The 17,163-nt window shown below is 37.8% G+C and overlaps 1 protein-coding gene across 2 annotated transcripts in view; it reads left to right on the top strand.

Moving 5' to 3' along the window:
- atp1b4 (ATPase Na+/K+ transporting family member beta 4) overlaps window positions 1-17,163 on the top strand; it is a 36,637-nt gene that overhangs the window by 567 nt on the left and 18,907 nt on the right. For both annotated transcript variants that reach the window (XM_088343934.1, XM_088343935.1), the window contains exon 3: window positions 8,455-8,671. In XM_088343934.1, coding sequence (XP_088200060.1) covers window positions 8,455-8,671 — 217 coding nt within the window. The remainder of the gene's footprint in view (window positions 1-8,454; window positions 8,672-17,163) is intronic.

The raw sequence follows: 17,163 nt of genomic DNA, 5'->3' as shown, positions 1-17,163 counted from the left end.
CTGAATGCGCAGTGTATATAATCCACAGAGGGTTCCAACAAAACTGAGTACACAGACTTATAATTACACAGACTTGTAATTTGTTGTTTGATTTGATGATCTGATTGAATGCTTGTTTAGAAAAAAACATATTTAAATAAGATGTTACCCAGTGCTTGAGTAGTTTTTTTCACCGAGTACTTTTTTTCTTTACTTTTACTCAAGTAATTATTTTTTACTTCTATTGAGACATATTTTGAAGTAACTGTTCTTTTACTTGGGTGGATTTTTGGGACACTCTACCCACCTCTGGTCACATGTTAAAAACCCAATTTTCACAGGGGCAGACCAGTAAATGAAAGACATCAAAAGTCTGCCTTAGCTAGAAGGCCGGGGGTCTTTTTGGAGGCTCAGAATTAAATTCTGTTTCAAGGATGTTAAGAGTTGATGATAAAATAATTATTGAAGTTTTTTTTCCCAATGTTTTACTTTTCTAAGATTTAGTATCTTTAATATATGTTGACTCTTGTTGTGAACAAATTATTTGTAGTGCAGTGGCAGATTTCTACTTGACCACTTGTATCAGGTAGTGAATGTTTGATTGATTTATTTTACACTGCAGTCTTGAACACACTTTATATTGTTTACCTCCGCTGTGTGGAAATACGTGAAGTACAGTAGCATATGTCTACTTGAGCAGTTGTCTGACAAGAGATTGTGATTTATTTTATAGCAGGGGTCTCAAACTCCAGTTGAGGCCCCGGGGATGATAGTTTGAGACCCCTGCCGTAAAATAAAGGTCAAAGGGACAGTGTGTATTATTTGCATTTTTTCTATTTTTTGCCCAATTGGAGGTGGTGCTGCCAAAATGAGTGCTAAAGGCAAAAGGTGACCAAAATTCTCTTCATTGTATATAAAAGATGAAAGAAAGAAAGAAAGAAAGAAAGAAAAATAAAAGAAATAAAAAATGAAAAAAAGAAAGAAAGAAGGAAAGAAAAATAAATGAAAAAACTGAAAAAAAGTAAGAAAGAAAGAAAGAAAGAAAGAAAAAAAGAAAAAGAAAAGGAAAAAAATGAAAAAAAGAAAGTAAGAAAGAAAGAAAGAAAGAAAAAAAGAAAAAGAAAGGGGAAAAAATGAAAAAAAGAAAGAAAAAAAGAAAAAGAAAGGGGAAAAAAAAGAAAAAAGAAAGAAAGAAAAGAAAGAAAGAAAAAAGGGGAAAAAAGAAAAAAAGAAAGAAACAAAGAAAAAGAAAAGGAAAATAAATGAAAAAAGAAAGAAAGAAAGAAAGAAAGAAAAAAGAAAAAGAAAAGGAAAAAAAAAGAAAAAAAGAAAGAAAGAAAAAAAGAAAGAAAAAAAGGAAAAGAAAAGGGAAAAAAATGAAAAAAAAAGAAAGAAAGAAAGAAAGAAAAAAAGAAAAAGAAAGGGGAAAAAATGAAAAAAAGAAAGAAAAAAAGAAAAAGAAAGGGGAAAAAAAAGAAAAAAGAAAGAAAGAAAAGAAAGAAAGAAAAAAGGGGAAAAAAGAAAAAAAGAAAGAAACAAAGAAAAAGAAAAGGAAAATAAATGAAAAAAGAAAGAAAGAAAGAAAGAAAGAAAAAAGAAAAAGAAAAGGGAAAAAAAAGAAAAAAAAAAAGAAAGAAAAAAAGAAAGAAAAAAAGGAAAAGAAAAGGGAAAAAAATGAAAAAAAAGAAAGAAAGAAAGAATGAAAAAAAGAAAAAGAAAGGGGAAAAAAATGAAAAAATGAAAGAAAGAAAGAAAGAAAAGAAAGAAAGAAAAAAAGGGAAAAAAGAAAAAAAGAAAGAAACAAAGAAAGAAAGAAAGAAAGAAAGAGAGAAAGAAAAATAAAAGGAAAAAACTGAAAAAAGAAAGAAAGAAAGAAGGAAAGAAAAATCAATGAAAAAAAGAAAAAAGAAAGAAAGAAAAAAAGAAAGAAAAAAAGGAAAAGAAAAGGGAAAAAAATGAAAAAATGAAAGAAAGAAAGAAAGAAAAGAAAGAAAGAAAAAAGGGAAAAAATGAAAAAAAAGAAAGAAACAAAGAAAGAAAGAAAGAAAGAAAGAGAGAAAGAAAAATAAAAGGAAAAAACTGAAAAAAGAAAGAAAGAAAGAAGGAAAGAAAAATAAATGAAAAAAAAGAAAGAAAGAAAGAAAGAAAAAAAGAAAAAGGAAGGGGAAAAAAATGAAAAAATGAAAGAAAGAAAGAAAGAAGAGAAAGAAAGAAAGAAAAAAGGAAAAAAAAAGAAAAAAAAAGAAAAAAGAAAGAAACAAAGAAAGAAAGAAAGAAAGAAAGAAAGAGAGAAAGAAAAATAAAAGGAAAAAAAAAGAAAAAAAGAAAGAAAGAAGGAAAGAAAAATAAATGAAAAAAATGAAAAAAAGAAAGAAAGAAAGAAAAAAAGAAAAAGAAAAGGGAAAAAAATGAAAAAAAGAAAGAAAGAAAGAAAGAAAGAAAGAAAGAAAAAAAGAAAAATAAAAGGAAAAAAATGAAAAAAAGAAAGAAAGAAAAAAAGAAAAAGAAAGGGGAAAAAATGAAAAAAAGAAGGAAAGAAAAGAAAGAAAGAAAAAAGGGAAAAAAAAGAAAAAAAAAGTCTTAGACAAAAAAGTAAAACTCAAGAAAAAGGAAAGTAAAAATGAAAGAAAACAAAAAGGAGAAAACTAAAAAAAAAAAGGAAATAAGCAGGTAGGCGCCAACTTTTTGAACAACTTTGTTTTTATTAACAAAAATCGTTGCTTCCCCTGGTAACTAGTAACTTTCACTATAGAATAATACCGTTACCTACTCAGTTATTTTTTTGGAAGAAGTAGTGAGTAACTAGAACTGATTACCTTTTGAAACACATGTCATTAGGAGCAGGGTTGGGTAGGGTTACTTGAACTGGATTACTTTCAATGACTTTTGGATGACTCCAATAGCAAATATGCTCATAAAAGACAAAAGAAACGAAATAGGAATCAAATGATGACTCACAACACGTGGTAAGCTTTCTCTCCCGGCTTTGATCTCTTTGATCTCCGGCAAAACGAACATCAAATGCGACAGACACAAAATGAAAATAAAGTGTTCCGTTACTCCCCAAGCCTGCACAAAATTGAGTCATTTTATTCATATAAAGGATTTTATACGATTGAATACAAGTTACATTTACGGAGTGCAATGAAGAAGATGGTGGGTGGATTTTACACATTTAATTATAAAGGATTTTACACGATTGAATACAAGTTACATTTACTGAGTGCAATGAAGATTTTCACCGAGTATGCTTAAGTTCAATGACAGGTCACGCTGATCCCAATGCGGAATGTCTTGGCTGGGGAATTTTGATAACAGGACTCTGACGGGGGACGGCAGGCGATGTTTGGAGAACAAGGCCCTGATGACGTAGAAACGCTCGGTGTTGTTTTGAGTTTTTCCAGACATCGAGGCGAGGTGGTGGAGCCGCAGAGCCCACGTGAGGGCTTTCCTGGCACGCCCATGGGAGGAGCCGGCACACTCATTTGGCTAATTCAGCCATATTGGATGGAGTTCACTTAGTTAATTTGTTTAAGGAATTAAATCTGCCCCCGTGTGGAAATGCCGGTCTCTTGTCCACTTGGATGACTTTCGATCCTATGGTTATGGGTTTTAACGCACAAAAATGCGTTTATTCGAGGAATCGACTCCTTGCCCTGAAGAATTCTCGTGCCGGCGTGATGAGGGGGCTCTATCGTGGATGCAGAGCCGGAGCTAGCTAAGTGGCTAGCGGCGTTATAAGTCTTCGGTACTGTCCGTAATCATGGTACCAAATAAGACCGAGGAACTGGCTGTGCTGGTGAAAAACATCAAAGCGTACAGGGAGTGCAGTTCGCTGTGTTTTACAGAAACGTAGCTCACGTCTAGCATCCCGGACGCTAACATGGAGCTACCCGGCTTCAGCGCTGTTAGGGCAGACAGAGACACAAAAGCCTGCGGGAAGCGGAGAGGAGGCGGACTCGCTATTTATGTAAACACGAGGCGGTGTAACCCTGGGAACAAAGATTTCCATCTGCTGCAGGGACGTCGAACTTTTGGCCTAGCGTGTGACGTCATCCACTCCGCTGTTGCTAAACTACAACACAGCACCCCGAGGCCATCCTGTTCATCTGTTCATAAACAACAAAAGGATACTGCTGGAAGTGTGAATTTCCCTACGGGGATGAATAAACTATTTATCTATCTAACTAACTAATTAATATAACCTTTAAAGTCTAAATTTCTTATTGGCTGTATGTTGATTCATTGACGTTACCTTGAATAAGTTTCTTTTTTTAGTTTCTCTAAAAACTAAGTTGAGAGTAAGGTTTTCATTTGCAGCACTATACATCACCTGGGCTGTTTGAAATTTAAATCAATCTAGTAGTTTTTGTAGTTTTACTCGATGAAAAGGTTATGTGTATGTATCCTATAGCTGGCTTTATAAATGGTTCTTATTCGTTTTTTGGTATCTTAAGTAGTGGATCTAGGGTTGATGGATAAGTATCGTCCCATATCTGTAAAGTAGGCTTAAACGTATTTGCTCAAGGTGTGTATTTCTGATCAGTTGATGTTCCTTTTGGCCATCTCCTAGTCTTCCTGTCTTTGTTCAAAGGTGTTAGTACTTTTTCCGGGGGGGGGGTGGGTAGTTTTTTGTCTTTTGTCTCAATATACCAGTACTTTTCCATGTCTTGTGATTCCAATAAAACACAGAGGCAGACGAGGGGTGAACCAGTGTGTGACAGGCGAGCCGGGAGCGAGTAAATTGTTCGTTCCTCCCCCACTTCCCCAGCTGCAGTTGTTGTAAAAACTAAACAAGTCTTTGCCTGAATTTTCTTCTACCGTTAGCCAAGTTATAGCTCTCCCACACATCAGTGGTCTACCTTTTAGACCCCACAATATCTCCGCACAGTGAGTTACACGTTTCTTCATTTTCCTCATGTTGAGGTTTTTGAGATTTACCTTGCCCTCATTTCGGCTTTAGATCAGGGGATGGTGTCATAATAGTCTGGAGTTTGCAATAATCTGTGGTCTGTGCAGCCCTTTGAGACTCTTTGTGATTAAGGGCCAAATAAATAAAGCTGACATGACTTGCCCGGTTGCAGAGGTTTTGAGTTTTCCCTTGCCCTCATGTAGGTCTTAGATCAGGGGATGGGGTCATAATAGTCTGTGGTTTGCAATAATCTGTGGTCTGTGCAACCCTTTGAGACTCTTTGTGATTAAGGGCGTCACAAATAAACATGACTTGACTTGACTCGAGCAGAGGTTTTGAGTTTTTCCTTGTCCTCATGTAGGTTTTAGATCAGGGGATGGTGTAACAATAGTCTGTAGTTTGCAATAATCTGTGGTCTGTGCAGCCCTTTGAGACTCTTTGTGATTAAGGGCCAAACAAATAAACATGACTTGACTAAGGTTTTGAGTTTTCCCTTGCCCTCAGGTAGGTTTTAGATCAGGGGATGGTGTCATAATAGTCTGTAGTTTGCAATAGTCTGTTGTCTGTGCAGCCCTTTGAGACTCTTTGTGATTAAGGGCCAAACAAACAAACACGACTTGACTTGATTAATGCTGAGGTTTTGAGTTTTCCCTTGCCCTCATGTAGGTTTTAGATCAGGGGATGGTGTAACAATAGTCTGTAGTTTGCAATAATCTGTGGTCTGTGCAGCCCTTTGAGACTCTTTGTGATTAAGGGCCAAACAAATAAACATGACTTGACTAAGGTTTTGAGTTTTCCCTTGCCCTCAGGTAGGTTTTAGATCAGGGGATGGTGTCATAATAGTCTGTAGTTTGCAATAGTCTGTGGTCTGTTCAGCCCTTTGAGACTCCTTGTGATTAGGGGCCAAACAAACAAACATGACTTGACTTATGCTGAGGTTTTGAGTTTTCCCTTGCCCTCATGTAAGTTTTAGATCAGGGGATGGTGTAACAATAGTCTGTAGTTTGCAATAATCTGTGGTCTGTGCAGCCCTTTGAGACTCTTTGTGATTAAGGGCCAAACAAACAAACACGACTTGACTTGATTAATGCTGAGGTTTTGAGTTTTCCCTTGCCCTCATGTAGGTTTTAGATCAGGGGATGGTGTAACAATAGTCTGTAGTTTGCAATAATCTGTGGTCTGTGCAGCCCTTTGAGACTCTTTGTGATTAAGGGCCAAACAAATAAACATGACTTGACTAAGGTTTTGAGTTTTCCCTTGCCCTCAGGTAGGTTTTAGATCAGGGGATGGTGTCATAATAGTCTGTAGTTTGCAATAGTCTGTTGTCTGTGCAGCCCTTTGAGACTCTTTGTGATTAAGGGCCAAACAAACAAACACGACTTGACTTGATTAATGCTGAGGTTTTGAGTTTTCCCTTGCCCTCATGTAGGTTTTAGATCAGGGGATGGTGTAACAATAGTCTGTAGTTTGCAATAATCTGTGGTCTGTGCAGCCCTTTGAGACTCTTTGTGATTAAGGGCCAAACAAATAAACATGACTTGACTAAGGTTTTGAGTTTTCCCTTGCCCTCATGTAGGTTTTAGATCAGGGGATGCGTTCATAATAGTCTGTAGTTTGCAATAATCTGTGGTCTGTGCAGCCCTTTGAGACTCTTTGTGATTAAGGGCCAAACAAATAAACATGACTTGACTTGACTCATGCTGAGGTTTTGAGTTTTCCCTTGCCCTCATGTAGGTTTTAGATCAGGGGATGGTGTAACAATAGTCTGTAGTTTGCAATAATCTGTGGTCTGTGCAGCCCTTTGAGACTCTTTGTGATTAAGGGCCAAACAAATAAACATGACTTGACTAAGGTTTTGAGTTTTCCCTTGCCCTCATGTAGGTTTTAGATCAGGGGATGCGTTCATAATAGTCTGTGGTTTGCAATAATCTGTGGTCTGTGCAGCCCTTTGAGACTCCTTGTGATTAAGGGCGTCACAAACAAACATGACTTGACTTATGCTGAGGTTTTGAGTTTTCCCTTGCCCTCATGTAAGTTTTAGATCAGGGGATGGGGTCATAATAGTCTGTGGTTTGCAATAATCTGTGGTCTGTGCAACCCTTTGAGACTCTTTGTGATTAAGGGCGTCACAAATAAACATGACTTGACTTGACTCGAGCAGAGGTTTTGAGTTTTTCCTTGTCCTCATGTAGGTTTTGGATCAGGGGATGGTGTCATAATAGTCTGTAGTCTTTATAGCCCTTTGAGGCTCCTTGTCATTAAGGGCAACCAGTCAACATGACTTGACTGGACTTGACCGAGGTGTTTGAGTTTTTCCTTGCCCTCATGTAGGTTTTAGATCAGGGGATGGGGTCATAATAGTCTGTGGTTTGCAATAGTCTGTGGTCTGTGCAGCCCTTTGAGACTCTTTGTGATTAAGGGCCAAACAAACAAACATGACTTGACTTATGCTGAGGTTTTGAGTTTTCCCTTGCCCTCATGTAAGTTTTAGATCAGGGGATGGTGTCACAATAGTCTGTAGTTTGCAATAATCTGTGGTCTGTGCAGCCCTTTGAGACTCTTTGTGATTACGTGCCAAACAAATAAACATGACTTGACTAAGGTTTTGAGTTTTCCCTTGCCCTCATGTAGGTCTTAGATCAGGGGATGGGGTCATAATAGTCTGTGGTTTGCAATAATCTGTGGTCTGTGCAACCCTTTGAGACTCTTTGTGATTAAGGGCGTCACAAATAAACATGACTTGACTTGACTCGAGCAGAGGTTTTGAGTTTTTCCTTGTCCTCATGTAGGTTTTGGATCAGGGGATGGTGTCATAATAGTCTGTAGTCTTTATAGCCCTTTGAGGCTCCTTGTCATGAAGGGCGACAAGTCAACATGACTTGACTGGACTTGACTGAGGTGTTTGAGTTTTTCCTTGCCCTCATGTAGGTTTTAGATCAGGGGATGTTGTCATAATAGTCTGTAGTTTGCAATAGGCTGTGGTCTGTGCAGCCCTTTGAGACTCTTTGTGATTAAGGGCCAAATAAATAAAGCTGACATGACTTGCCCAGTTGCAGAGGTTTTGAGTTTTCCCTTGCCCTCATGTAGGTCTTAGATCAGGGGATGGGGTCATAATAGTCTGTGGTTTGCAATAGTCTGTTGTCTGTGCAGCCCTTTGAGACTCCTTGTGATTAAGGGCGTCACAAACAAACATGACTTGACTTATGCTGAGGTTTTGAGTTTTCCCTTGCCCTCATGTAAGTTTTAGATCAGGGGATGGTGTCACAATAGTCTGTGCTTTTTGATTCGTGATGAAGCGTTTGGATGAGGAGAGCATGTAGGGCTCTTTTGGGGGATACTCACTGGGGGTGCGCGAGTCCAAACATCTGGACGAGATCCGGAGGAGTCATCTCCGAGGGAGGTTGTCAAGGTCACCAGCTGGATCCTTTGGTCCGCCTAAACAAGGACAGGAGAGAACAGGACCACATCTCAAATGTCCGTTTCGCTCTGAAAAGGAGGAGAACCACATTTTCCGCCGGGCAGACATGTGCGTTGAGCGTCTTTTCCCTTCTTCTCTCCGTCAGCCCGCCAAGGTGATCCTGAAACACGGCCAGGAGCTGGAGGAGGAGCAGGAGGAGCTGGCCGAGCATCGGCCCCTGGAGCAGGAGGACCTGAACTTTGAGAGGTGGAAGCGTAGACCCTTGCCCAGGAGGACCCTGCACCAGAAGATCAGCGACTTGAAGACCTACCTGTGGAATGCCGAGACCAAGGAGTTCATGGGCCGCTCCGGGAAGAGCTGGAGTGAGTTGGGGGGAAGGGTTTTCTCGTTTGGGGGGACTGATGAAGAAAAAACTGCATCTTCTTTAAGGTCCCGATGGAATTTCAAACCCAAAAATTGAAAGATCTAGATCTTTCATGGTTTATGTGTTATCTTATTCTTATTCCAAAAATGACCAAACTGAAAGGATAAATAGATGCCGCCATTAAGATAAATGAAATCGAAATTGGAGGTTTGATCAAATATCTTGAAATCTGTGTTGAGATAATGTTGAAATAATGGACAGATAGAAAGCTATCCATATAATGATAGATCTAGAATGATAGATAGAGCTAGACAGATGAATAGAGATGCCACTAGTGAGATAAATGAAATCGAAATTGGAAGTTTTATAACAAATTTTGAAATCTGCTTTGAAAAAATGTTGAAATAATGGATAGATAGCACACTATCCATAGAATGATAGATCTAGAATGATAGATAGAGCTACAATGGTGGATAGAGAGATGCCACAATTGAGATAAATAAAATCGAAAATTGGAGGTTTGATCAAATATCTTGAAATCTGTTTTGAGATCATGTTGAAATAATGGACAGATAGAAAGCTATGCATATAATGATAGATCTAGAATGATAGATCTAGATAGATGGATAGAGATATGCAACAATTGAGATAAATGAAATCGAAATTGGAAGTATTATAACACATTTTGTAATCTGCTTTGAAATAATGTTGAAATAATGCATAGATAGCAAGCTATCCATAAAATGATAAATCTAGAATGATAGATAGAGCTAGAATGATGGATAGAGAGATGCCACAATTGAGATAAAATAAATCGAAATTGGAGGTTTTATCACAGATTTTAAAACCTGTTTTGAAAAAAATCTGTTTTTAAATAATGTTGAAATAATGGATAGATAGAAAGCTATCCATAGAATGATAGATCTAGAAATATAGATGAGCTAGATAGAGGGATAGAGATATGCCACAATTGAGATAAATAAAATCGAAAATATGAGGTCTGATCAAATATCTTGAAATCTGCTTTGAAAAAATGTTGAAATAATGGATACATTGCAAGCTATCCATAGAATGATAGATCTAGAATGATAGATAGAGCTAGATAGAGGGATAGAGATATGCCACAATTGAGATCAATGAAATCAAATATTGGAGGTTTGATCAAATATCTTGAAATCTGTTTTGAGATAATGTTGAAATCATGGACGGATAACAAGCTATCCATAGAATGATAGATCTAGAATGATAGATAGAGCTAGAATGATGGATAGAGAGAAATGCCACAATTGAGATCAATAAAATCGAAAGTTGGAGGTTTGATCAAATATCTTGAAATCTGTTTTGAGATAATGTTGGAATAATGGAAAGATAGCAAGCTATCTATAAAATGATAGATCTAGAATGATAGATATAACTCAATAAATGGATAGAGAGATTCCACAATTGAGATAAATGAAATAGAAAATTTGAGGTTTTATAACAAATTTTGAAATCTGCTTTGAAATAATGTTGAAATAATGGATAGATAACAAGCTATCCGTAGAATGATAGATCTAGAATGATAGATAGAGCTAGATAGATGGATAGAGAGATGCCACAATTGAGATAAATAAAATCGACAATTGGAGGTTTTATAACAAATTTTGAAATCTGTTTTGAAATAACGTTGAAATAATGGACAGATATCCGTAGATAAATAGATAAGCTAGAAAAGAGCTAGAGCTAGAACAATAGAGCTTCAGCGATAAAGCTAGAGCTGGAAAAATAGATAAAGCTAGGGAAAGAAAGAGCTACAGCGATAAAGCTAGGGCTAGTACAATAGATAAGATAGGGATAGTAATATAGTTTGATATAGAATAAAAAACCTATAAAATAATAATCCAGAATTTTAAAGATACGTATATAGGTCGATAGATATCTGAAGATAGATAGATCTAGAGCAATAGAGTCAGTTTGATAGACTAGATTGATAAAGCTACAATAATAGAGCTAGAGCTAGCACAATGGATCAAACTAGGGCGAAAGATTGAGCTAGTGCTAGAAAGATAGATAGATTACAATAAAAACAGATATAAAATAATAATTGCGAAATCAATAGATACGGAGATACATCAGTAGATATCCATAGTAAACTAGATCGTGCTACAACGATAGAGCTAGGATGATAGAACTACTACAATAGAGCGACAACAATAGAGCTAGAACGATAGATCAAGCTAAAGCTAGAACAAAGGTTAAGGCTAGAGCTAGCGGGATAGGCAGTTAGATATACAATAAAAACAGACATAAAATAGTATTTCAAAAATGGATAGAGCTAGAACGATAGATATAGCTAAAGCTAGAATAATAGATAATGCTAGAGAAGGAAAGATAGTTGGATATAGAATAAAAACAGATATAAAATAATGATTCCGAAATGGATGGATACGTAGATAGGTTGATATATATCCATAGATAGATAAAGCTATAATGATAGAGCTAGAATGGTAGATCAAGCTAGCGTTAGAATGATAAAGCTAGAGCTAGAAAGATAGATAATTCTAGAGCTAGAGAGATAAAAAAGATAGTTAGATATAGAATAAAAACATACAAAATAATGATTCAGGAATTGACAGAAAGGCAGCTAAGTCGATAGCTATCCATAGATGGATAGAGCTAGAACGATAAGAGTTAGCACTAGCCCAGGGGTGTCAAACAGGCGGCCTGCGGGCCGGATCAGGCTCGCTAAAGGATTGAATCTGGCCCGTGAGACGTTGAGGGGAGCGCAAGAGAAAAACGAGCTGCAGTTTGAAATATTTCCACTTGAAATTGCCATTCACAAATGCTGTACTTGTATTTCTTTCTCTCTTTCTCTTCTCTTTCTCTCTTCCTCTCGCTTTCTCTTTCACTCTCTCTCTCACTTTTTCTTGTATCTCTCTTTTTTCTCTTTCTTTCTTTTTCTCTCTCACTTTTTCTTTTATCTCTCTTTTTTCTCTTTCTTTCTTTTTCTCTCTCACTTTTTCTTTTATCTCTCTTTTTTCTCTTTCTTTCTTTTTCTCTCTCACTTTTTCTTTTATCTCTCTTTTTTCTCTTTCTTTCTTTTTCTCTCACTTTTTCTTTTATCTCTCTTTTTTCTCTTTCTTTCTTTTTCTCTCTCTTTCTCCGTCGAACTGCCTCCATACCTCCCTAACTATCTCTCTTTTTATCCGTTTTTCTCTTTCTTTGTCATCATTGCTCTCTTTTCCTTTTTCTATTTCCCTTTCTTTTTCTCTCCTCTATCTCACTTTCTTTCACTTTTTTCACTTGCTCTTTCACTCTCTCTGTCTCTGTTTTTCTCTGTCTTTGTTCCTCTTTGTCTCTTTCTCTGTCTTTTTTTCTACTTTTTCTCTCTTGCTTTTTTACTTTTCCCTCTCTTTTCTCTCCTTCCCTTTTCTTTCCCTCTATCTTTCTCGTTTTCTATTTCTCTTTGGATTTCGTTCTTTCCCTTTTCCCCTCTCTCATTATTTATGATTTATATCTTACTGCGATGATTTAATGAGTTTTTGAATGGAGACGATCCTCAACCGGAAGTAATACCTGTTACTTCCTCTTACCTGCCAGTCAAATGCGTCCTTCGACGGACGCGTGCTGCGTTCAGAGTCGTCGGAACGTTCAAAATTCTGGCGTTTCATCTATAATCTATAATCTATAATCTATCATCTCTAATTTCATTCTAGTAGTGATTGTTTCACTTCAATTAAAAAAAATATTTTTTGATATGAAAAGAGGTGAATTAAGTATTTTGAAAACGAGAAAAAATGCGTCGAACATGGGGCCCGCGGGCTAGATCAGGCCCGTCAAGGTTTTAAATTCGGCCCGCGAGACAACACCCAGAGAAGCGCAAGAGAAAAATCAGCTGCGGTTTGAAATGTGCCTGTTTGATGTTGACAAAGACAGGTATGGCAGACCAACTGGAGCTATATTAGATTTTTTTTCTCTCTCTCTCTTTCTGACTCTCTTTCTTTTTCTCTCTTTCTGATTATCCCTTTTTTTCTCTCTTTCTCTTTCTCCCACTTTTCCTTTTTCCTTTCCCGCTTTTTGAATTCATTTCTATCTCTGTAGCTGTCTTTCTCTCTCTTTTTCTTTCGCTTTTACTTTCTTTCTTTCTTTCTTTATTTCTGTCTCATTTTCTCTCACTTTTTTGTTCTCTTTCTTTCTCTTTCTTTCTTTCTTTCTTTCTTTGTCTCTTTTCTTTCTTTCTCTCTTTTTTCCTTCTTTCTTTCTTCGTCTCTTTTCTTTCTTTTCTTTCTGTCTCTTTTCTTTCTTTATTATTTTTTGTTTATTCATTTCTTTCTGTCTCCTTTCTCTCTCTTTTCTCTCTTTGTTTCTTTATTTCTTTCTGTACTCTTTTCTCTCCTTTTCTTTCTTTCTTTCTTTCTGTCTCTTTTCTTTGTTCATTATTTTTTTTGTTTATTTATCTATTTTTGTCTCCTTTTCTCTCTCTTTTCTTTTTTTCTTTCTTTCTTTCTTTCTTTCTGCCTCTTTTCTTTCTTTCTTTCTTTCTCTTGTCTTTCTTCTTTTCTTTTTTCTTTCTTTCTTTCTGTCCCTTTTCTTTCTGTCTCTTTTTTCTTTCTTTCTCTTTCTTTCTTTCTTTCTTTCTTTCTTTCTTTCTCTTGTCCTTCTTTCTGTCTCTTGTCTTTCTTTCTTTCTTTCTCTTGTCCTTCTTTCTGTCTCTTGTCTTTCTTTCTTTCTTTCTTTCTCTTTCTGTCTCTTTTTTTTGTTTCTTTCTTTATTTCTCTTTCTTTCTTTCTTTCTTTCTTTCTTTCCCTTGTCCTTCTTTCTGTCTCTTGTCTTTCTTTCTCTCTTTCTCTTTCTGTCTCTTTTTTTGTTTCTTTCTTTCTCTTGTCCTTTGTGTCTCTTGTCTTTCTTTCTTTCTTTCTCTTTCTGTCTCTTTTTTTGTTTCTTTCTTTCTTTCTTTCTTTCTCTTGTCCTTCTTTCTGTCTCTTGTCTTTCTTTCTTTCTTTCTCTTTCTGTCTCTTTTTTTGTTTCTTTCTGTCTTTTGTCTTTCTTTCTTTCTCTTTCTGTCTCTTTTTTTGTTTCTTTCTTTCTCTTTCTTTCTTTCTTAACAAAAAATATTTTTCCCTTCTTTGTGTCTTTCTTCGAGAAAAGCGGGAGATAAGGCTGCTTTTTGATCATAGTTTGTAGTCTTCGGTTTTGAATGCACCACGCACGAGAGCGACACCTAGTGGACGAACCTAAAACACTGTCCCTTTGAGAACAGCAAATAGTTTATTTCTAATATAACAGTTTATAGGTTTGTGAGCCCTGCCTTAAACGGCCCCCCAGCCCCAGATTTCCCACCCTTCCTTTCTCTGGTGTTTACATAGGTGCTCCTTGAGAAAAACAGGCCGCCCGGGGGGGGGGGGGGGGGGGGGGGGGGGGGACACGGTCCCGGTGGGAGCGCGCCGCATTCTTCACGTCCTCGTTCTCGAAAGTCCGGGACCCCCACGGGACCCCCCAAGGGACCCCCACGGGACCCCCGGGACCCCTTTTGAGACCCCCCTCAGCGCTAGCTAACACGTACGCATCAAAGGCTCGGGGCAGATAGCGAAAACGGAAAATGTAAATGACGAAACCGAAAGATAGGAAAAGAATGAGAGATGGGCGTCGACGGGCTGTACTTGCCCAAGACACACCACGGGGAAATGCTGGGAATTGAAGTCCTAATCTTAGTTTGCGGTCCTCTATCGGCTAGCATTATAAATCCAAATGAAAAGTATTTACTTTTGGCGTGAGGTGACTTCAGCTGGTACGATGGAGTAGCGGGTGGATGCAGGGTGAGGGAGGGGAGACGGCATATTGGAAATGAAACCAATTTTAAAACTTGTGAGGATTGTCATCGCTTAAATGTTCCTCTATCGGCTAGCATTATAAATCAAAATGAAAAGTATTTACTTTTGGCGTGAGGTGACTTCAGCTGGTACGATGGAGTAGCGGGTGGATGCAGGGTGAGGGAGGGGAGACGGCATATTGGAAATGAAACCAATTTTAAAACTTGTGAGGATTGTCATCGCTTAAATGTTCCTCTATCGGCTAGCATTATAAATCAAAATTAAAAGTATTTACTTTTGGCGTGAGGTGACTTCAGCTGGTACGGTGGAGTAGCGGGTGGATGCAGGGTGAGGGAGGGAAGACGACATACACTGAGAGAAGCAGAAGAGAAAAATGAGCTGCAGTTTCACATGTGTCCACTTGATGCCACCCAAGGCAGGCACCACTCACAAAGCATTTGTAGTAGTATTTCTCTGTCTTTCTCTCTTCTTTTTCTTTCTCTTTTTCTTTCTGCCTTTTTAGGAAAGTTAAAGGGACAGTGTGGATTATTTTCCCACTAGATGTCGCTGTGTTCTTTGGTGGCACCGAAAACGAGCGCTAAAAGCACAACGAGAGAAGACTCCAAGTGACCAAAAATGCAACTTATTACTTTGAAAAAAGAAATTGAAAAGAATAAATCTCTCTCTTTTTCTCTCTCTCTCTCTCTCTCTCTCTCTCTCTCGGTCCCTCTTTGTCCCTTTTTCTTTTTACTCTCTTTCACTCGCTCTTTTCCTCTTCGCTCTCTTTTTTGTTCTCACTCTACTCTCTCTGTTCTCTCCTTCTCTCACGTTTAATGTTCTTTCTCTGTTCTCTCTCTGTCTTCTCCGTCTTACTCTGACTTTCTTTCTCTCCCTCTCTCTCTCCCGTTGTCCCTTTTTCTTTTTACTCTCTTTCACTCTCTCTTTTGTTCTCGCTCTCTCTGTTTTCTTCTTCTTTCATATTTACTGTTCTTTCTCTGTTCTCTCTGTCTTATTCTGACTTTCTTTCTCTCTCTCTCTCTCTCCCTCCCTTTGTCCCTTTTTATTTTTTCTCTCTCTCTCTCTCTTTTCCTCTTCACTCTTCCTTTTGTTCTCACTCTCTCTGTTCTCTCCTTCTCTCACGTTTACTGTTCTTTCTGTTTTTTCTCTGTCTTACTCTGACTTTCTTTCTTTACCCCTGTCTCTCTCTCTCTCTCTCTCTCTCTCTCTCTCCCTTTTTCATTATTCTCTCTTTCACTCTCTCTTTTTCTCTTCGCTCTCTCTATTGTTCTCGCTCTCTCTGTTCTCTCCTTCTCTCACGTTTACTGCTCTTTCTCTGTTTTTTCTCTGTCTTACTCTGACTTTCTTTCTTTACCCCTGTCTCTCTCTCTCTCTCTCTCTCTCTCTCTCTCCCTTTTTCTTTATTCTCTCTTTCACTCTCTCTTTTTCTCTTCGCTCTCTCTATTGTTCTCGCTCTCTCTGTTCTCTCCTTCTCTCACGTTTACTGTTTTTTCTCTGTTCCTTTTCTGTCTTACTCTGACTTTCTTTCTCTCTCTCTCTCTCTGTCCCTCTTTGTCCCTTTTTCTTTTTACTCTCTTTCACACGCTCTTTTCCTCTTCGCTCTCTTTTTTGTTCTCGCGCTCTCTGTTCTCTCCTTCTCCCACGTTTACTGTTTTTTCTCTGTTCCCTCTCTGTCTTACTCTGACTTTCTCTCTTTTTCTATCTTTATTTTTCTCTAGATCTCTCCAATTCTCCCTCCCGCTGTCTTCTTTATTTTTTTTTCCCCACTCATTTACCTTCCCTCCCCTCTTTTTATGTCTTTCTTTACCTCTCTGTTTCTCTTTTTCAATCTTTTTTCTCTCTATCTTCTTCGCTTTGTTCCTTTGTCTATCTCATTCTTTCTTTCTTACTCTCTCTCTCTCTCTCTCTTACTTCCTTACTCTCTCTCTTACTTTCTCACTCTCTTTTTTTCTCTCTTTTTTGCACTCCAATTGTTCTCTTTGCTCTCTCTAGCTCTCGCTCTTTCTGTTCTCTCTTTCTCTTACATTCTTTGTTCTATTACTTTCTGTTATTCTTTTAATTTTTATTTTATTTCTTTCTCTCTCTCTCTCTCTCTCTCTCTCTCTCTCTCTCTCTCTCTCTCTCTCTACTGCACTCTCTTTTTTCCTTCACTCTCTCTGTTCTCTCTTATTCTCACGTTATTTGTTCTCCTTTTCTCTGATGTCTTGCTGTCTTTCTCTCTCTCTCTTGTTCTCTTACTTTGTATTTTCTTTCTCTCTCTTTCTTTTCTCTTTCTTTCTTACTTTCTTTCTTTTTCCCATTAACCCACTCTGTTTCTTCTTTATCTCTTTCTTTTTTCTCTTTTCCTCCTTCTTTTCAACTCCCTCTATTACTCTCTTTCTTTCATTCTCTATTTTTTTACTTCTTTCGCACCCTCTCTCATTCTATTTCTCACTCTTATTTTGTCTTTCCCTCGTTATCATTTTTTTGGCCCTCTCTCTCTTTTCCTCACTCATTCTCTTTCTCTCTTTCTCGTGCTTCCCGCGTCTCCCCGGGAAGAACGAAGGAGCGGGCGAGCGCGCGGGCACAATAGCCGAGCCGGCCGATCGCTCGGAGTTGGCGAGCTGTCGGGGCCCCCGCGGCTAAAGAGGGGCCCTCGCTACGACGGCGACCGGAGGTTCTCCTTGTTCCTGTCTGAAAAGAC

This window comes from Urocampus carinirostris, chromosome 9 (genome assembly GCF_059441175.1).
Source record: "Urocampus carinirostris isolate Australia breed hairy pipefish chromosome 9, RoL_Ucar_1.0, whole genome shotgun sequence".
In the NCBI taxonomy this organism is placed as follows: Eukaryota; Metazoa; Chordata; class Actinopteri; order Syngnathiformes; family Syngnathidae; genus Urocampus; species Urocampus carinirostris.
This window is presented reverse-complemented; position numbering and strand designations above follow the sequence as displayed.